At 33.8% G+C, this 19,157-nt stretch overlaps 4 protein-coding genes and 1 pseudogene across 8 annotated transcripts; 2 read left to right on the top strand and 3 right to left on the bottom strand.

The window, feature by feature from the left end:
* Positions 1-1,158: 1,158 nt before the first annotated feature.
* LOC105138787 (uncharacterized protein At5g41620-like) lies at positions 1,159-4,364 on the top strand. Of its 3 annotated transcripts, XR_844851.1 has the most exons (4): positions 1,159-2,074; positions 2,169-2,294; positions 2,744-4,143; positions 4,220-4,364. XR_844851.1 is itself a non-coding variant. In XM_011045017.1 (3 exons), the coding sequence occupies exons 1-3, from the start codon at positions 1,667-1,669 to the stop codon at positions 3,971-3,973; spliced, it is 1,761 nt and encodes a 586-aa protein (XP_011043319.1). In that variant the 5' UTR covers positions 1,159-1,666; the 3' UTR covers positions 3,974-4,364. The 3 variants fall into 3 exon arrangements, 2 of the variants coding, with proteins under 2 accessions (XP_011043319.1, XP_011043311.1); XM_011045017.1 differs by having other exon boundaries at positions 2,169-2,291; positions 2,744-4,364; XM_011045009.1 differs by having other exon boundaries at positions 2,744-4,364.
* A 1,947-nt stretch (positions 4,365-6,311) lies between these two features.
* LOC105138782 (bifunctional nitrilase/nitrile hydratase NIT4A-like) lies at positions 6,312-9,795 on the bottom strand (annotated as a pseudogene).
* A 635-nt stretch (positions 9,796-10,430) lies between these two features.
* On the bottom strand, positions 10,431-10,883 carry LOC105110858 (uncharacterized). The gene has a single exon (XM_011006039.1). It carries the CDS (start codon positions 10,881-10,883, stop codon positions 10,431-10,433), a length of 453 nt encoding a protein of 150 aa, XP_011004341.1.
* Positions 10,884-12,571: 1,688 nt separating this feature from the next.
* Positions 12,572-13,030, bottom strand: LOC105110849 (uncharacterized). The gene has a single exon (XM_011006028.1). It carries the CDS (start codon positions 13,028-13,030, stop codon positions 12,572-12,574), a length of 459 nt encoding a protein of 152 aa, XP_011004330.1.
* A 1,178-nt stretch (positions 13,031-14,208) lies between these two features.
* On the top strand, positions 14,209-17,785 carry LOC105138770 (NAC domain-containing protein 89-like). 3 transcript variants are annotated; one of them, XM_011044984.1, is made up of 5 exons: positions 14,209-14,537; positions 15,110-15,363; positions 16,424-16,708; positions 16,811-17,182; positions 17,252-17,785. In XM_011044984.1, the coding sequence occupies exons 1-5, from the start codon at positions 14,342-14,344 to the stop codon at positions 17,576-17,578; spliced, it is 1,434 nt and encodes a 477-aa protein (XP_011043286.1). In that variant the 5' UTR covers positions 14,209-14,341; the 3' UTR covers positions 17,579-17,785. The 3 variants fall into 3 exon arrangements, with proteins under 3 accessions (XP_011043286.1, XP_011043277.1, XP_011043268.1); XM_011044975.1 differs by having other exon boundaries at positions 16,811-17,251; positions 17,315-17,785; XM_011044966.1 differs by having other exon boundaries at positions 14,211-14,537; positions 16,811-17,785.
* The last annotated feature ends 1,372 nt before the right edge of the window (positions 17,786-19,157 follow it).

Here is a 19,157-nt window from a genome sequence, read left to right as displayed (position 1 = left end):
TAACTTGAGCACAAATCTGACATTTCTTGATGCAAAACATGTATTATTGAAACAGATAGAAACACAACTGGCCAATGAACAAATAATTCCTTTTGTAGTCTTGTGGTTAAAGCTTTCCTTCTAAAGGCGCGGCCTGGAGAAGTTCTTTAACTTCCTTTAAACAACAAAGAGAACAATGGAGCAGCCGAAAGGCTTAATAATAACCTATCCCAAACCATATAATTAATTGGAGAGAAAGATTTAATATTTGAAAAACTTTATATACGTACCTCAAATTAATTGAAATATACACAATTCTTTCCAAATTTTGTTTATAAAATTCAATTTTCAAATTGTTCCATGACTCCATCTAATTCACACAATATTTTATGGTTGTAATCAATTTATTTAAACATATATTTTAATTAAAAAAAATTATAACTTATTCACAGAATATCTTTCGAGTAAGATATAAAAATAAAATTTCATAAATTTTATCTTTCATTATGTTTCAACAAACTTTTAATTTAGTTAAATCAATTTAATATCATGATATGATATATATAGTGGGAATTGATTTGAGTCCAAAATTCATGATCCTAATAAATCTATATATATACATGTATATTTTTAATTAAGAAAAATATACATATATCTAAAAGTAAAGTTTCATAAAATCTATCTTTCAAATTGTTTCAAACTACATTTAATTTAGTCAAATCAATTTTATAACATGAAATTCAATTCAGCTTGATTGGAGCCCTAAGTTCATCTAAATTTATGATTGGATATTAAAAGAATTTAGAACAATGTAAAAAATAAATAAATAAATAAAAACATTCCAGCACACAAACAAATACGAATGAACCTATTCAAGATCCTGACCGTTCATTCACAGATGTACGTCCCTGATTCACTAAACAAAAACGCTCACGTGTACTCCACGTCGTCTTCTTGTCCTCTTTTATCACCAAGACAAGACAGCAACACTAACGATACATGGTTCAAGTGTTTAACACCTGTCTTTGCCTTTTGTTTCCCCCTCAAGATCCATGAATCAAACCTCCTCTAAATTTCCTTCCAACAGCTAATAACATTCCATTTCTTGACAGTTTGTCCACGCCCCACTTTCCTTTCTTCCTTTTTAGGTTCTTGAATCCTTGATTTCCCACTTTTTCTTCCTTTTTTTGAGTGTTCTTTGAGGAATTCAAGGTAGTTGTAAGTTTGGACTTGCCAAAAAAGAGTGAACAAAGAGATGATGATGGGTCACTCTTATCAACTTTAACCTTCAAATCTCTAAAATCTTTTTGAGAGTTTGAAATCTCGTAGTAGTAGTAGTATAATTCTTGAGTTTTGTGCCACCACTTAGCTAGCTAGATCTTAACACTTTTTATTTTTCTCTTCTTGTTTTGTTTCTTCACAATCTTGAAAATCTTGAATCAACCATTATTCTTGCTTTTTGCTTGCTACATCAATGCCAAGAAACATGATCGTGTGTATTTTGCCTCATAAATATTCTAGAATCTCTCATTGAAACTCCAAATCTTTCAAATCTTTGAAAATCCCTGGAAAACATTTTTTGATGCTAGTGATTATCTTGTTCCAATCTTGAGAATGCTACTATTGGGTTATTAGTGATAATTTTTAAAGGCATTTTGCTGAACTGTTGGGATTGTGATATAATTTTATGGAGGCAAAAGGCAGAGAGCAGCAGCACTGCAAGGTAAGAAAGAGAGGGAATTCATCATCTTCATCATCTTCTTTAGTCCAAAAATACAGATTCAAGAGAGCAATTCTTGTTGGAAAAAGAGGTGGGTCTACGACTCCTGTCCCAACCTGGATGACAAGCTCAAAATCTCCAACCTTGGCAATGCTGAATGCTGAGTCCACCAAGTGCACACCACCTCAAAATGGAAGCAAAGCAAAAGAAGTCTCAGTTTCTGCAAGAAAATTAGCTGCCACTTTGTGGGAAATCAATGGAATGCCTTCTCCAAGAGTTAAGAAGAATCTGGAAGACAAGAATGAGTTTAGAAGCAGAGAAAAAGTTACGAGGTTGCCTCATTTATCAGATCCATCTTATACTCCTTTTTCAGAGGTGAGATATTCATAATTTTCTTTTTTCCTTTTTGGACTTCCATGTTTTCATGTGAAATTTACTAAAAAATATGATTTTTTTGGGGGTTATGCAGAGGATGGAGAAATCTAGAGGCCATAGTCATAGGACAAGAACATCAGCTGTTGCAAAAAGACTTCAGCTTACTGATTATCATCTTGGAGGTTTGGATTCTGCTAGCAGTGACAGTTTGATGGAGGTGGTATGTGAAAACTTTTGTTAGTGTTTGAGGTCATTTTCAAATAATTTTCCATGTCTCAAAAGCATATAACATGATTAGAATGGAACAGTATAAATGGTCCTGGTATATATTTTAATATAGTGGTACTTGGAAAAATGTCACAGAATTGACACTACAAACACCAAATTCAGTGCAGCTTTCAGCATTATTCTTATAAAGAAAACAAAAAGGTAGCTTTCAGCATTATTATCTTCGTGGGGAATAGTAATAATAATAATTATGATAATGACAACCATTAAGGATATTTATTTTTGAAGTCTACTAATTATGCAATTTTTGAGACTTATTCATCCAGAAAAAAAAAAAATCTTTCAAAGATTTTGGATTTGCAGAATTGCATTTCAAATCCTGGACCAAACATTTTCCAATTTATATGAGAGAAACAACTGATCCAATCTCTCAAAATGCAGATTGAAAGTCATCCGAAAGGCAAATCTCGCACAATTGGATTTAAAACCTGTTTGAAGGATGTTAGTGATGGGATAACCACTTCCAAAGAACTTTTGAAAGTTTTGAATCATGTTTGCGGCCTTGACGAGAAGCACCCATCAGGCTTATCTCTTGTCTCCGCCCTTCGGATTGAGCTTAATCGAGCCTGCATTTTGGTCAATCTATTGATCGAAGAACATCGATCAAACCACAATGAGATTGAGTACCTTATTAAGCATTTTGAGGAAGAGAAAGCAGCTTGGAAGAGCAAAGAGCGAGATAGGATTCGCAATGCAATAGCATGCATTGCGGAAGAGCTTGAAGTTGAGAGGAAACTACGAAGGCAAACAGAGAGATTGAATAAGAAGCTTGGGAAAGAATTGGCAGATACAAAGGTATCTCTATCAAAAGCAGTGAAAGAGCTTGAGAGTGAGAAGAGGGCGAAAGAAATATTGGAGCAAGTTTGTGATGAGTTGGCTAGAGGTATTGAAGAAGACAGAGCTGCGGTGGAAGAAATGAAAAAAGAATCTGCAAAGGTGAGGGAGGAGGTGGAGAAGGAAAGGGAAATGCTTCAGCTTGCTGATGTATTGCGTGAAGAAAGAGTCCAGATGAAGCTTTGTGAGGCCAAGTATCATTTTGAGGAGAAAAATGCAGCTGTGGAGAGGTTAAGAAATGAGCTTGAGACCTACTTGAAAGAAAAGGCAGGTGCAGAAAACGGTGATGGTTCTCCAAATTATGACAGGATTAAAGAGCTTGAGGCTTATTTAAAGGAAATCCAATTCGGAACATGTCAACAGGATGAGAGGGAAGAAAATGAAGGGGGTGCAATAGGAAACGGAGAAGTTCATGATGGAGATGATTCAGCTGACAGTGATCTTCATTCCATTGAATTAAACATGGACAATAACAGCAGAAGCTACAAATGGTGTTATGTTTCTGAAGGTGATGCTCCAGACAATCCAAAGTGGTTTTCAGGAGGTAAAGATTTCAAGGGAAGGAAGTCAATCTCCGATAATATTCAATGGGGAAACATCTGTTTGCAAACAAGAAATTCCAATGGTATTGATGGTCCTGATTGTGACTTAATCAATGAAAATCAGGGAAGTCTGAATATGCTCTATAGGGAAAGGTTATCTGATCTTAGCCTCCATTATCCAGTACAAGATCACGAAAATGAAATCAAGAAATATAAAATATGTCAAGACTCTTAAAGACCATTTATTATTTGGTTCTAAAAGATCATCGACACAGAACTTTTCCAGTCCGACTCCCGTGTGGTGGAAATCCTTGCCTCTTCAGGAGGCTGGCAGTGTAGTTTCAGATGATAGTTCACCTGTGATACAAGAGGATAATTTGAAGCCCAGGATAGCATGAATCAGACGTGATCGTTGAATTTCAACAAGCTCCAGACATTAAACTAGTTCTAAATTATGTTTTCTTTTTTCTTTTCCCTGCAGAAAAGCAATGCTTGCACTTTCTTGTTCAAGCCTTCCCACTGTCAAATTCATTTGCATCAGTCAACTTCTAAAAGCGAAAATGTAAATACAAATCATTTACAAGCTATATGGATCTGAGATTACTTGTCAACCAATACTTAAGTTTCGCAGTATGTATCCTTATTTTGCCAGTGTGGAACAAGCAAATTATATTTTGTAAGTAAAGCAATTGCAGCAATTGCTCAGAAGATCAGTCCATGAAAATAGAACAAACAGAAGTCTGCTTTGAACAATTTTTTTTTTTTTTTATCTATGAAGTCTGATGGAGAATTCAAGGGAAGAGAAGTTGACATAGCAGATATATTCAGGAAGAGAAATGCGTTGGTATTTCCTTATCTGCCACTATAATTTTCTATTAAAATGCAGCCATGTGAGATGCTTAGATACCTTAAAAGTCATTTGCCTTTTTGGTTGAATAATGACATCTACCCGAACGTCATACTAACATGATGGAGACAGCCAAACTTTGAGTATAATTATTATTGATCTTCATGATGTTTGAGATGAAGTCAGTTTCAGGGACCATAAATACTTGTAACATGTTTGGTAAATTTTCTGACACCGTCAAGTCACTGTTCTGGCTCCCCTCCATCATAGTTACCACCACATGCAAATTAACTCTTTCAAGCTAGGTCCTTGTATTGATGCAGGAAATATGGTCTCTAGGCAGCATAGAAGATGAGGCTGGAAAAAATTTCCAATCTCTTGCCATATACCATTCACTCGGTTACATGGAGATTAATTTCCAAATCCCCTGTCCACATGCATTTCATGGATTGAACAAAGCTTGACTAAATAAGAAAGAAAAACCAGGAAGGGTATTCCAAGTTTCATGATGCTCCATACATCTTCCATGGATTCTCTCCATCACCCTTCCATGACTTGAATCCTTGAGATGAACCACAAGATGAATGTGTGGGGTTAGAACAACAAAAGGGCATTGCCTAAACCTCATCTCTCAGAATTTCCCCATCCCCACAACCCAGAAAACTATTCCTCCATTTAAGAAAACTCGTACTCCTTATTTATTTTTCTATATATTTCCATCACGACCAAAGTTTCAACTTGATCTTCTTGTCTATGGTTAAATGATGGCTGAACCCGGTGTCAAGAGGACTGACAATTCTGACCAATTTGCTCAAGCTTATACCTTCTTTGCTTGGTGAGATGGTGGCTGCGAGGCGCTACCATCCTCATCGTCAGGAAAGTTCTACTCCCTTACAGGTTCTGTTTGCTGCATTGTTTTGTTAGGATTTACACAAGGACTTGAACCAAGTCCTCGAAGAGGGATCAAGGAGAAGTAGACACTAAAGGGAAGAAAAGTTTATTGAAACTGTAAAATTGTTTCTTTGTTTTTGTACTTGATGTCTGATTTCTCCTACTTATCAATTCACATGTGCATGTATTCAAGTGACAAAGTATTGTCCAATTATCAAACCAATAAATACGGTCATCAATAGGCAACATCATGAAACTTATCAACTCGGCTGTGCCTGATTCATGAAACATTGGATCTTCTTTAGTTTTACGCTCTTGTCAGATCCAGAAAACTAAATAGATCACCGAATCATTTTTAAGATAAAAGGTTCAATATTTTTATTAAACCGCTATTGTTTTATTTTTTAATCATTTAAAAATTCTTGATATAAATTTATATAACTGGATTTGAAATTGGTCTCGTAAAACTCAACTGAATAAACTAGGTGATATGGATCAAGATATAATATGTTGTCTGATATAACTAAGAACTAAATCCAAGTTAGACATCAAGTCTCGGATTTAATTTCTAGAAACAACTATGTCCTTATCTTTTTTTTTTTAATGAATATAATCTTTCCTTTGTTTCCAAGTAAAAAAAAAAAAAAGAAGAGTTAATTTATTTTTCTATCATTTTCTTTCCTTTTATTTCCAATCCATTTAAATATGGGTGTATCACAAATCAATATTTGAAAAGTTATAATTTTAGAAGGATGAACAACGGGTCCCAATGAACAATAAGATGGAATTCATACCGAAGTAGAATTATTGAAGAGAATAACTCTCCTGCAATCAACCAGCCAGATTAGAGTAATTTTAAAGATTCAAGAACTACAAATTAAAAATGCTTAGCTTCTTACCAATGATGTCTTAAAAAATCTAAGTATTATAAAAACAAGGTTTGTCAAAAAAGATCTAATAATCTCTTGGGCTAGGCTAATATCAGACCCAATATGCCTAAACTTAAAGTATTGCTAAGCCTAATCATAACTAAATTTGTCTCGTATATCTCCACTCAACGCATATCTTCACTAGGTTAATTTGGTTTTATTTTTATATTTGTACTTTGCATTTTTTTTTTCATTTGTCAATCCTTTATTTTTAACTTTGTCTTTGATTAGCTTCCAGAGTAGAAGAAGAGACAAACATATTTGGTTGGAGAAGAAGACAGAGACATGAGCAATTTTGAAGCAAATTTCTATAATTTTAAAATAAAAAAAAGGACATGGAACATGTCCCTTTTTATTTCCATTCTCCCCATCTCTTCTGTCTCTGTCTCTAGAGAATATCCAAAAGATCTCTGTCAGAAATTTAGGGGACATAAATCTGATGACTGAGGAAAGAACTAATTAAAATTTCAAGGACCTTTGGAACAACAATAACAATCTGAACACAAGTGCTCGACCATAAGAATTTTAAATTAATTGGAGAGCAGCATTAAAGGGAAGAATTTATAGACATTATATGACTCTAAGCTCCAGCACTCTAACAGCCATAAGTCCATAATATACTTTTACAGTAGAGATTGTCGAATATGGAACAGGACACATAAAACTGACCTTAATGATCCTATTGGTTTATTAGCGAGGCCACTTCATCTTCTTCATTCTGCAAGGTAAGCTTTATAGCTTGCGAGTGAGAACATAGCCACCCATGAGAACCTTCATTTTTTGCAGATACTGATGTAAACAGAACTGCATTTGTTGGATGGTCCCTCACAGTCAAGCTGAGAACTTCAGGTCTTGAGTAATGTCCAACCACAACTAAGTCAAATTTTGCCTGAGCTATTTCTCCAAGATCTGGCCATGAATTTGATAGTTGTCAATATCAGAGTTCTTCTGCCAAAATGAAAGCACAACTACAGCAATCCAGTTTCCCGACATCATATGCTCTGATCATGTGACAGCAATGTAGTTTTAGAAAATAAGAAAATAGGGATAACATTAATCATAACTGGCCAAAGGACATTTATATAGTTTACTACACAACCGGTATGGACACATGTAGAACTGGAGAGAAGTCTCTGACACATCAGATCATACTTTTTACGAGTGGGTTGAGGTTTGAGCATTATGAATCTTACAGTTGAAATTTGCATGATTTTCTTTCGGGATGTATTTTTTCTTGACATTTTTTTTTTAGATTAACGTGGGTGTCCGGGCCAGCTTGCGCGCACCACGACTAATCCCACGGGCCCTGAAGTTAACGACCATGTAAGCCTCCAATGGCCATCATATGAGCAACCAAGGACTCGAATCTGAGACCACAGAGGGAGCAAACCCCTTGATCCCAAGTCGTTACCACTTGGCTACCATCTAGATAGTTTTTTTTTTTTTACTGCATCTTTCATCCCAAACACGCATGCACTTTCATCTTTTAGATTTAAGAAATTGCAAGTTTTAACATCAGTACCAACCTTTCTACAGTACAATAAACAAAATTTGTGATGGAAGATTGTGGGAATACAAGATGATTATTGCTAATGTCTTCCTGGTGTCACCTTTTGGTGATCAGAAACCTATTGTAGTAATTGCTTAGACTTGATTTCTTGAAGTCTTGAATTATATATGATTTGTCAATTCTCCTTGGAAAACAACAGAAACTACTCTCTTTGGCAAGCATGATACAGTATAAAGTTTACACAGCACATAGAAGCATAAAAGCTTAAGAAGAAACTGACAGTGAAAATACCTAGATCTGAAGAGATCAGTGCCTCCCCATCACAATTTGGTCCAGCCAAAACAGTTCCTGATGGTGATATAATGACAATGCCTCAAGCACAGACAACAGAATCAGGTGTGAGGTCTTCTTCCACGCCTGTAAAGACATACTCTGGGGGAGATGGGTAATCTTTCCTCCGGCAAAACTGGTTGGCAGATAGTACCAAACATCCTCCCTCAACAGCAACGTGGGTCATCGTTGCTTGCCAGGTATCCCTGGAATCAGCTGCTGGTGCACAATATATTTCAACACCTAAAGGAAAAGGTATAAGATGAGGTCAAAATAGAGAATCGAAGAAGCAATCCGATTCAATCAAACAATAATTTGAAATATATCACATTGACACTAGTGATACACCAGTCAAGCAATGCAAGTACGTAATGCATCAAACCAGAAATATCTTTCAATGACCTTCAATCATTGCATGGGGATTTCATATCCCTTAATAGTTCATGTCTGAACAGAATGAGGACGTGGAGAGACTCCACTGCAATATCCAAGTTGACATTTATGATTCTAGAGTCTGAGCACAACTCTGAATTAGCTCCTTTAATTGAGCTGATCTAGCAAAGTGCGTGTTGAGAAAAACTCATAGCTCAAATAAAAGTTGGAACAGAACACAACTCAATGACACAGGAACACACGCAAACAAACACCCATTCCCTAATGTCAAGCTAAATTGTCATTCCAAGCAGTATAAGGAACATAAACAAGTGTTGCCGTTATGATGGCTATTTCAAGACTGTTATGGTGATTTCGGAAATACAATTTTGCCAAAATAACTCACCTTCACAAAACATTGCTGTCCTTGGGAGTGGCATTCTATTTTCCCAACAAATAGCAGCACCAATTTTCCCAACCGGAGTCTCAAAAACCGGAATCATTGATCCATCTCCAAATCCCCACACTATACGCTCCACCGCCGTTGGCATAACTTTTCGATGCTTCCTCAAGCCATTCAATCAACAACAACAAAGAGCACAAAAAGAAAAAGTCTTAGGCGCAGTCTTTCTTATCAGGAACACCAATGGCTGAAGCATGATACTTCCTGAAATCCTCTCTGCCTTTAGCTGTACGACTACCAATAGCAGCAACAAAACTTGATCCTCTAGGATAACCACCAATAAATGCTTCAGGAAACACAACCAATTAAGAACCAAAACCGGCTGCCTCAGCCAGCAATCTCTCAGCCTTATCTTTACACACAAGAATCAGAAACTAGAACACGATTACAAACAAAAGAAAGTTTCCTTTTCTTCTGGGGCATAAAGAATTCAAGTACCTAGAGTGGCAGGAGTATAATAGAAGACAGTGGTGGCTTAAACAACAGTGGCACGGCCAGTCGGTGCTGAAGAGTCGGAATCCACGTCTACCTCTGCAAAAAGTGGGCTTTCTGATGGTGGGACAGTAGGGACAAGAGCCATGTTTATGGTCTGAGCGGAGAGTGTTTGGTCTGTTGCCGTACTTGCTGTCTGAGAATTGTCTACTCAAGCCTCACAATGTCTCTGCCTTTCTTTTGGGTTTTTTTCTTGATTCTTCTTTATTATACACGCAGATCGGATAGACTGATACTAGTTGAATAAAAAAGTTACAACTAAAAAAAATAAATCAATGTTTTATTATTTTTTAAAAATAAAAATCAAATTAGTTTTAAATCATGTAATGAAATGACCAATCCTGTCAAAAATTTAATCCAAGGTAAATTGTAGATCAATAAGTAATTAAATTAATTCATCAACCGGGTTTGATTTTTAAACAAATTTATATGTGGTTTATTGGTTCTTTACAAATTTTTATTTGGAAAGTTTTGTAATCACAAAAAGTTTTGTCAAATTTTCTTTGATGCGACGAATTGCAATTTTTTTAAGTTGTATTATGGTGATGTATTTATTAGATTTATTTATTTCGTAATAAAAATCCCTCCTGGCAGTGCTTATTTTTGTTGTTAATGTACTTGATCACGTATTAATAGTAATAATAACAAAAGATAAGACGGCAGTTTATTTCAAATAACTTTGCAGTTCTTAATGGTAAAATTAATGAAATTTAAATAATTTTATTAATTTATCCCATTTAAACCTACCAAAATACTAGTAAAGAACCCCATCTACGAAACAGGGTCTCATAATTATGAAATAAGATTTAAAATACTTTGTTTTGGAAATCAACTCCATAATAATTACGAGTTGCATGGTTACCGTTTTGGCTCCCATCTATGAAACAGAGTTTCAATGACGTAGGGTTCATCCTCCGGCCACCCGGGGGCTTTCATCCATAAATAAATCCCATCATCTCTTACTATCCAAAGGGCTTCCTCGTTCACCGCCCAGGCGGACAGATCAAGGCCACCATGCTTCCCGGCATTCGAGAACGACCAGAACACATCCAAAGAAGCATGGGATTTCTTGTCCTTGGACATATTGCACCAGAATAATGTGGTCCTGAAGAAGTTTACCCTGAAACTAAACTTGAATTCATCCCTGGGCTTGATATATTGGGGGCCAAGATCGTCATCCCCTGACTTGCAGTGCGCAAACAACACCTTCTTGTGGCTCAGTCGATTGGCAATACGTACAGTCCAGGCAGTAGAGGGAGTTATGGCTATTGCCAGGAGAAGGAAAATTGCTTTGACGTGGAGGGAACCCATTATCTTGGCATATCACAACTTTCCCTTTTCTTTCTTTAATTTATCCCCTTCAGCATGGTGAAGAGAGCTAGAGAAACCATTGATCTCTTCTTGAGCAAATTACTACAAACAAATGCATGCATGTATATAATTACAGGCACTGTTATGCGTTAACACTGCCATTTCGGTTTTGCTTCATTAATGGCCAATTAATTCTCTTTCTGTTTTTTTTTTTGGCAATGCTTAATATTGTTTTCTTTTCTTTACTGGCAATAAGTTTCTAGATAATATCAGGTTTTTTTTTTTTATCTCAACATGATTAATGTATTAATTAAATCTTATTTATTCCACAAATTTGTAATTTTTTCTAATTATTATCATGTGGCTTTCTTGAAATATAGCATGATAGTATAACAATATTAAAAAAAATCATAATAATATTTAAAAGTGATATATTATTTATTAAGTTGAAAAATATCGTACAACTTAAAATATTATAAATAGTTATATATTTAAAAGAAGTGTTGGAATCAGTGTTAATTAAAAAAAAAAACATTGCCGTGAAAATATAATTATTTCTATTTTTTTTAGATGTTTTATCATCTATTTTTTTATCATATAATAATAAGTATATTATATTTATATTTTTATTGTTGAAATTGCTTATTACTTGTATAAAAAAAATTATTTGTGATTTTATAATTTTACTATCCAAATTTATATTATATTTTTTATATTAGAAAAAATATTTTTAACAACATCGTCACAGTGATTTTTCATATACTTGAATTGAATGTATGAATTAAGAGGATTTGATTTTGACCACGAATTGATTTAGACTATTTAATTATGTTTGGATTCATGAATATGAATGTGTCGATTCATCTAATCCAGAGGGCCCAATAAGAATTCTACAATTATGATGACTCATTAATTATGTGAGCCAAGTTATTTAGAAACTCCCTCCTGTATATAATTATTTTTCCAATTACTGTTATATAACATATTTTTATATAAAATTCTTAAAAATAATTATTTGTGGTAGTTATTATTTTTCATGGAAGTCTAATTATTTAAATTTAATACTTAAAGATCTAGTAATCAATTTCTATATATAAAAAGATTAAGTATAGTTTGTTTTTAAATTATTTTAATTAAAGTTTTGTGGTGTTTAGAACGTAATCAGTGATATATTATTATTTATTCTATCTTTGATATTGCACGGCCTGAAATCTTTAAAATTAAAGGAAAAATTGGAATTTTATTTTATTTTATAAGGGATATTATTAACTTTATTTATTCTTTACAAAATAAAATTAAAATATTATAATTTTTTTTGTTTGATTGCTTTCTTGTTAACCGTTTTGTTGAGCTGATTTTTTTTTTCATGCATTTTTGTGATGGTTATTTCTCATAGGTTTTTGGAATCCGTTATTCAGAATTGATAAAATTATCATTACAATTAAAAAAATTGAGGTGGAAAATTAATATTGTTAATTAATATGAATAGTTAACCACCTCAACTTTTTTAATTCCATCTTCCCGGTGTTGGGAAACAAATCCAATGCTCGGTTGATATTGGTTTGGCAAATTCAAATTCAATTTTATAGTTTTTCTTTACTAAATCCTTGAGTTATTGGCTAAATTAACACATATTAATTATTCTTGAGTTGAAAAACTTTTATTCTGAAGAACATGTGCATGCATGGTTACCTCTTTGATTGCCATCTAAGATACAGAATTTCATCAATGTAGTCGTTTTTAAATGCATCCCCCCCGGGATCTCTTATCTTTAAATAAATCCCATCATCTCTTATTACCCAGACGGCTTTCTCGTTCACAGTCCAGGTGGACAGATGATCAATGCCGCCATGCTTCTTGGCATCCCCACTCGGCCAGAACACGTCGAAGGAAGCTTGAGATTTTCTGTCCTTCGACATGTAGCACCAGAATAATGTGGTCCTGAACAAGTTTACCCCGAAACTAAACTTGAATTCATCCCTGTGCTTGATATACCGGGGGCCAAGATCGTCGTCCCCAGACCTGCAGTGCGCAAACAACACCTTCTTGTGGCTCAGTCGATTTAGAATACGTACAGTCCAGGCAGTAGAGGGAGTTATGGCTATTGCCAGGAGAAGGAAAATTGCTTTGATGTGGAGGGAACCCATTGCCTTAGCACATTAAACCTTTTTCTTTCCTTTTTCTTTAATTTGGGAACTACAGAAATTAAGTACTGCTGATTCCTCCTTGAACGAATTAATACAAAGAAATGGATGCATGCATGCATATATATATATATGATCACAAGCATTAATGTTATGCGTTAATATTGTCATTTCGGTTGATTAATAGCCAATTAATTCTCTCTGTTTTTTTTTTTTTTTTTTTGGGGGGGGGGATATTTAATGTTTCTTTTCTTTTATTTATTGGCAACAAGTTTCTACGATCTCAACATGAGTGGTTTATTAATTGCATTTTATTCAGTCCAATAAAATTATATTTTATTGAAATCATTATTATGTGGCCAAGGATGGTTCTTTTCTTCAATTTTTTTTTGTCGATGTACATACTTTAATTGAATACATGATTCGATTGCCAAAATTTTGTATTTAATTTAATTCTCAATGATTTAAGAGCATTTGACCACGAATGCATTTAGAATATTAATAAAGTATGTTTGGATTGATGAACACGTACGTACGAAAAGGTGTTCGAATCATGTAATCTGGAGGGAAGAGTCAGGATTCTACAATATATATATATCATGATCACTCGTTAATGTGAGCCAAGTTATTTAAAATCTAATTTTAATTATTATATAAATTTATTTCAATATATTCTTTATTGTAAAAATATATTTTAAATTACTTTTGTTATAACAATACAATTTTTTAGCATCATATATATATCAACAAGTTTATTTTATTTGTTCGAGACGCTAACATGTGAATAATTATAATTAACATAGTAAATGAAGTGATAATTAATATTTTCACACGTACTAATTTATTTTAAAGAAAAATAAATAAATTAACTTTTGAACACTTAAAACCGTATCTCGTTTTTTTTCATAAGAGACATGCAACCGAGTAAAAAACTAAAACTTTTATATGTTGAGTTGCCTCAGCTTCTGCAAACCGAGTCAGAGAAACATAGGCGTGCCACGTGACAAATACGGTCCGTACAAAAGCCTCAACAAGCCTTCCACACTGGTCTGGCCAGAGACGAGATTCCTCTGCTGGACACGCAAAAAGCCCAGAGAAAGCAAAGCAAGGCACCATATTCATGGTTAATACCAATCAACAAGTCAAAAAAGCAAAGCAAAGAATCCCCAGATTCTGCAGCTAAGCTGTTCTATATTTCCCATCTCTCTTTCTCAAACCATAATTAAGACAACATATAGGTACAGGAGTACGTAATACTACTTTGTTATTGTTATTAATTTCTCAGAGAGTTGTGTACGTACGTTGACGAGGAGGATGGCTTCAGGGGAGGTGTCTCGAGAGACGCAGATGTCCATTGAAGCTACGTCTATGTTTCCTGGCTTTAGGTTTTCACCAACAGATGTAGAGTTGATTTCTTATTATCTGAAACTGAAGATTGAGGGAGCTGAGAAATGTGTTGAAGTTATTTCTGAGATTGAAATTTGTAAACACGAGCCTTGGGATTTGCCAGGTTTTTCACTTTACGACTATTCTTAGCTTTAAAAAAAATAAAAATAAAGGCTAGTTCTTTCTGTATTCCTGTATTAGATTAAAAAAAAATCCCAAAATGAAATCCTTTCTTTTAATTTAAATCAAAATGAAGTTTCAATTGAACAGTTTAATCTATTTTACTTTATCCAACCCATAACTTGACCAGATTATGGACGAGTTGTGTTTAATTTATATTTTATAACTCCTTGATCATTATTTTTATTTTAAAAGTATTTGAAAATCAAAATTAAGTTTTGATTGATGCATTAGGAAAATTTATAAATATTTTTATACGTCGTTCCAAGATTTGAAGTCATTTCTTATGGTGTTTTAAGTTGAGTTGCGTTGAATGAAAGGATTTTATTTTACTTTTTTGGTATTTTGCACAAGATACATGAACTGCATCTGTCTGTGTTCGTACTGTGTAATCGTATCCTTCGTCAAACAGCAAGCATGATAAATCATGTAAAGATCGATAAAATAGTAAAGTAACCAATATTATTATTATTATTATCATTTAGGCGCTGGTTAATTCTGATTATTTTAAACCAGCGAAATCTGTCATCCAATCGGAGAATGAGTGGTTCTTCTTTTCGGCTCGTGGAAGAAAATACCCGAATGGGTCACAGAGTAAGAGGGCAACTGAACTTGGTTACTGGAAAGCAACTGGCAAGGAACGTAACGTGAAGTCAGGTTCTGATGTGATTGGTACCAAGAGGACTCTTGTGTTCCACGTAGGTCGTGCGCCGAAAGGGGAAAGAACAGAGTGGATTATGCATGAATATTGTATGCAAGGACAATCCCAGGTGATGATTTGTGCTGACATTTTTCTGAGTTGTTCTGCAAGCTTTTATTGAAATTGAGGTTTAAATTAGAGAAAAATGTTGGCATAGATGACTCTTATAATATGAAATCATGCCTTCAACTGCTAGTTGTGAAATGTTTGATTAGCTTCCCCATTATTAACCAAATGTTGATGCAGTGCCTCTGTGTGCGGATCATGCGAAGCCACACATCTTTCTCTCCATATAGAAGATAACTTTTCTGATAGTAATAGGTATATTTTCTGATTGATCTGAAGTAAGATTTGGTTGCTAGTGGAGAATTTAATTAAGGTGCTGGCATACCTCTCAGGATTTCTTAGGAGTGATTATGTCATAATCATTGTCATTAAACATGTTTCAGATGAAAGGATTAGTGTCATACATGACCATTCCTCAATTATAGAGCCCTCCTGAATTAGGTTTTGCGAACAAATGTTTTCGAGCTGCTAAACATCATCATTAGTCTCACAATTTTAGAAGATCAATAGTTTCCTTGAGGGAATGTTAGCTGGTGCTCCACTGATTTATTGTCAGTAGTTCAGTATGGGTTATGTGTGAGTTTGTCAATTATGGCCCTTTACATCGAAGGGCCTTTTCATATTCTAGTTTGGATGTTCGAACTCACCTGAAAGGCAGCCAGACATGAAATTGATTGTTAGGTGTTTTGCTGGATCATCTATGAGAGCAGAAATTTGAATTTCTTGTTTGAGCTCAGGATGGCATTTGTTTATTATTGTTGTTGTTGTTGTTGTTCTTATTATTATTATTATTATAATACATATGATTACGATGGTATCTAATAAGAGACATAAATATTTCTGTCATTTGCATTTGCTGGGATAAATATTGGGGACTGTAATATTTCTTTGTTCTTGATTGATTTCCAGTTGAAAAATCAGCTGTAGGCTTTCAAACTGTTGTTTGGTTTGAGTGATTACATGCTGCAGATGTAATTTGATGAGAATATTCTTCATTCGGTGGACAAGCATCTGTTTATTGTAAGATGATAAGGTTTATATTTGAATTTACTCGCATATTGCAGGATTCTTTAGTCGTTTGCCGCCTGCGGAAGAATGCCGAGTTCCGTCCCAATGACACTTCAAACAGGGGTGATGTAAATGAAAGGCATTTGTCAACCACGCATAATAGTAGTAATGCCGTTTCTGATGGTGGTATTGATCAGGGGGGGGTACCTGCAAGTGAGAATGCTGCTGAATGCTCGAAGAGCTGTGAATCTTACTCTATTGAGCAGCTTTCTTCAGCGTCCGAATCTGAACTGAAATTATCAAATGATGTTGCCTTGGCAGGGTCTTCCAGCCACCAGAAGGTCTGATTATTTATTTATTCCTTTTCAATCCCGTGGTACGTAATTTGATTTCTCTGCGACAATTAGTAATTTTTTTTTATTCATGCTGTTCTTGAATTCCAGGATTCTGACAACGAAGAGGATTTTTATGCTGACATAATGAAGGATGATATTATTAAACTCGATGAAACTCCATTTTGTGCCCCTTCTGGGCTTCGTTCACTGGTTGCGAGCAAGTCTGAGGCTGAAACAAGACCTAAACAGCCGGTCGAAATGTTTATGTCTGAGGCACTTCCTTTACGCTCAATTCTTTCGCAAGGAACATCAAATCAGCCAGTCCAAATATTTATGTCGGAGGCACTTCCTTTACGCCCAGTTCCTTCGCAAGGAACTGAAAATCAGCCAGTCGAGATGTTTATGTCGGAGGCACTTCCCTTATCCTCAATTTCTTCGCAAGGAACTGAAAATCAGCCGGTTGAGATGTTTATGTCGGAGGCACTTCGCTTATCCTCAATTTCTTCGCAAGGAACTGAAAATCAGCCAGTCGAGATGTTTATGTCGGAGGCAATTCCTTTACACTCAATCCTAGGAACAGAAAATCAGCCAGCCGAGATATTTATGTCGGAGGCACTTCCTTCACCCTCAATTTATTCGCAAGGAACAGCAAACCGAAGAATCAAGCTGAGGAGGCAAATGCCTGGTATGTCTCAAGCAGAGATGCATGTTAATAATGTAGCTGAGGAAAGTAAGTTGCCATGCTCAAAGGAGCCTCCAAACCGTGTGCTTAGTTTACTCTCTGCAAAGACGGGCAAGCTTCGACATATTTCTATAGTTTTTATTATCCTGACTTTCCTGCTTTTGTTGGTGAACTTGTTGGGAGGTTTCAAGTAAGTCAAAAGAATCATACATGCCACCATGTACAGAACCTAGCTCCTGGCATTAAATGTACAAATGTCAGATTGGCAGGATGTTTATATGTAATTAAACATAGCAAATGATTAGGGGAGAACTTAGCCATCAAAACGAGATATGTAATTAATTCTTAGTTACATAATAATAAAGAAGCACGTCTGGATTTGATTATGGCATGGAATAAAATATTCTCTAGCTCCTAGGTTTCGTATAAGTTGAACTCTCATACTTGAAAACCAAAAATTCTGTCTCTTGCTTTTTGTTGATTATTAAACATGTTTATTTTTCTCTGAACTCCCGTTGTAAAAATATTTTTTATATGAAAAGGCATTGAATTAATTTTTTTAATGTATTTTAATGTATTGATATAAAAATATATGATTGCTTATATGTTTAAAATTATAATTTAGTGCGTTCTAAAAATATTTTTGATATGAAAAAGCATTGAATTAATTTTTTTTTCATTGTTTTTCAATGATTTTAATGTGTTGATATAAAAAAAGAGTTTGTTTGTAAATTTAAAACTGTAATTTAATACATTTTAAAAATATTTTTTATATGAAAAAATATTGAGTTAATATTTTTTTAATGTATTTCAATAATTTAAATGTGTTGATATAAAAAGGAAGGGTTTGTTTGTAAGTTTAAACTATAATTGAGTGCATTTTAAAAGTATTTTTAATATGAAAAAGCATTAAATTAATGTTTTTCTATGTATTTTGATGATTTTTATGTGTTGATATATAAAAAAGGGTTTGTTTGTAAGTTTAAAACTGTAATTAAATACATTTTAAAAATATTTTTGATATGAAAAGGTATTCAATTGATGTTTTTTAATGTATTTTGATGATTTAAATGTATTGATATAAAAAGAAGGGGTTTATTTGTAAATTTAAAACTGTAATTTAGTGCGTTTTAAAATATATTTGGCATAAAAAACATTAAATTAATGTTTTTTTAGAGGAGGGGTTTGTTTACAAATTTAAAACTGTAATTTAGTGCATTTTAAAATATTTTTGACATAAAAAACATTAAATTAATTTTTTTATATATATATTTCGATAATTTTTATGTGTTGATATAAAAAGAGGGATTTATTTATAAGTTTAAACCTGTAATTGAGTGCATTTTAAAAGTATTTTTGATATAAAAAGGTATTCAATTAATGATTTTTTAATGTATTTTAATGATTTTAATATATTAATAAAAAAATCAGAAAAAAATATTTTAATATAATTTCAAGTAAAAAATATTTTTAAAAAACATCTTGTACTATAATATCAAAAACACACTATTAATTATAACGCAATTATCATTAATATCTTTTTTTTGAAAAAAAACAATATTGAGTTTGAACATCTGGTTAAAAAAATACATAAACAAAAAAAAAAAAAGATTTTCAGCCTCTGTTAAGTTTCCAACCCGGGATTATAACATGGAAACCGGACTAAATTAACCTTCAAGAATAGTGCTATCCTGTTTAAATTGTTTATTAATTCTTTTTGCTAGCATACAATAGGATAATTGAAGGAATTTTAATGGGGAAATATTTGTACAC

Source organism: Populus euphratica, unplaced genomic scaffold (genome assembly GCF_000495115.2).
Source record: "Populus euphratica unplaced genomic scaffold, PopEup_1.0 scaffold3.1, whole genome shotgun sequence".
NCBI classification, from domain to species: Eukaryota; Viridiplantae; Streptophyta; class Magnoliopsida; order Malpighiales; family Salicaceae; genus Populus; species Populus euphratica.
Note: the sequence above shows the minus strand (reverse complement) of the source record. Positions and strands in the feature narration are given on the sequence as shown.

Excerpts from the sequence above, each read along its gene's own strand:
- LOC105138787 (XM_011045009.1), top strand. The coding sequence starts at position 1,667 with ATGGAGGCAAAAGGCAGAGAGCAGCAGCACTGCAAGGTAAGAAAGAGA. Across the intron at positions 2,075-2,168 it reads CTTATACTCCTTTTTCAGAG|AGGATGGAGAAATCTAGAGG; the intron begins GTGAGATATTCA and ends GGGGTTATGCAG. Across the intron at positions 2,295-2,743 it reads GTGACAGTTTGATGGAGGTG|ATTGAAAGTCATCCGAAAGG; the intron begins GTATGTGAAAAC and ends CTCAAAATGCAG.
- LOC105110858 (XM_011006039.1), bottom strand. The coding sequence starts at position 10,883 with ATGGGTTCCCTCCACGTCAAAGCAATTTTCCTTCTCCTGGCAATAGCC.
- LOC105110849 (XM_011006028.1), bottom strand. The coding sequence starts at position 13,030 with ATGGGTTCCCTCCACATCAAAGCAATTTTCCTTCTCCTGGCAATAGCC.
- LOC105138770 (XM_011044966.1), top strand. The coding sequence starts at position 14,342 with ATGGCTTCAGGGGAGGTGTCTCGAGAGACGCAGATGTCCATTGAAGCT. Across the intron at positions 14,538-15,109 it reads CGAGCCTTGGGATTTGCCAG|CGAAATCTGTCATCCAATCG; the intron begins GTTTTTCACTTT and ends ATTTTAAACCAG. Across the intron at positions 15,364-16,423 it reads GTATGCAAGGACAATCCCAG|GATTCTTTAGTCGTTTGCCG; the intron begins GTGATGATTTGT and ends CGCATATTGCAG.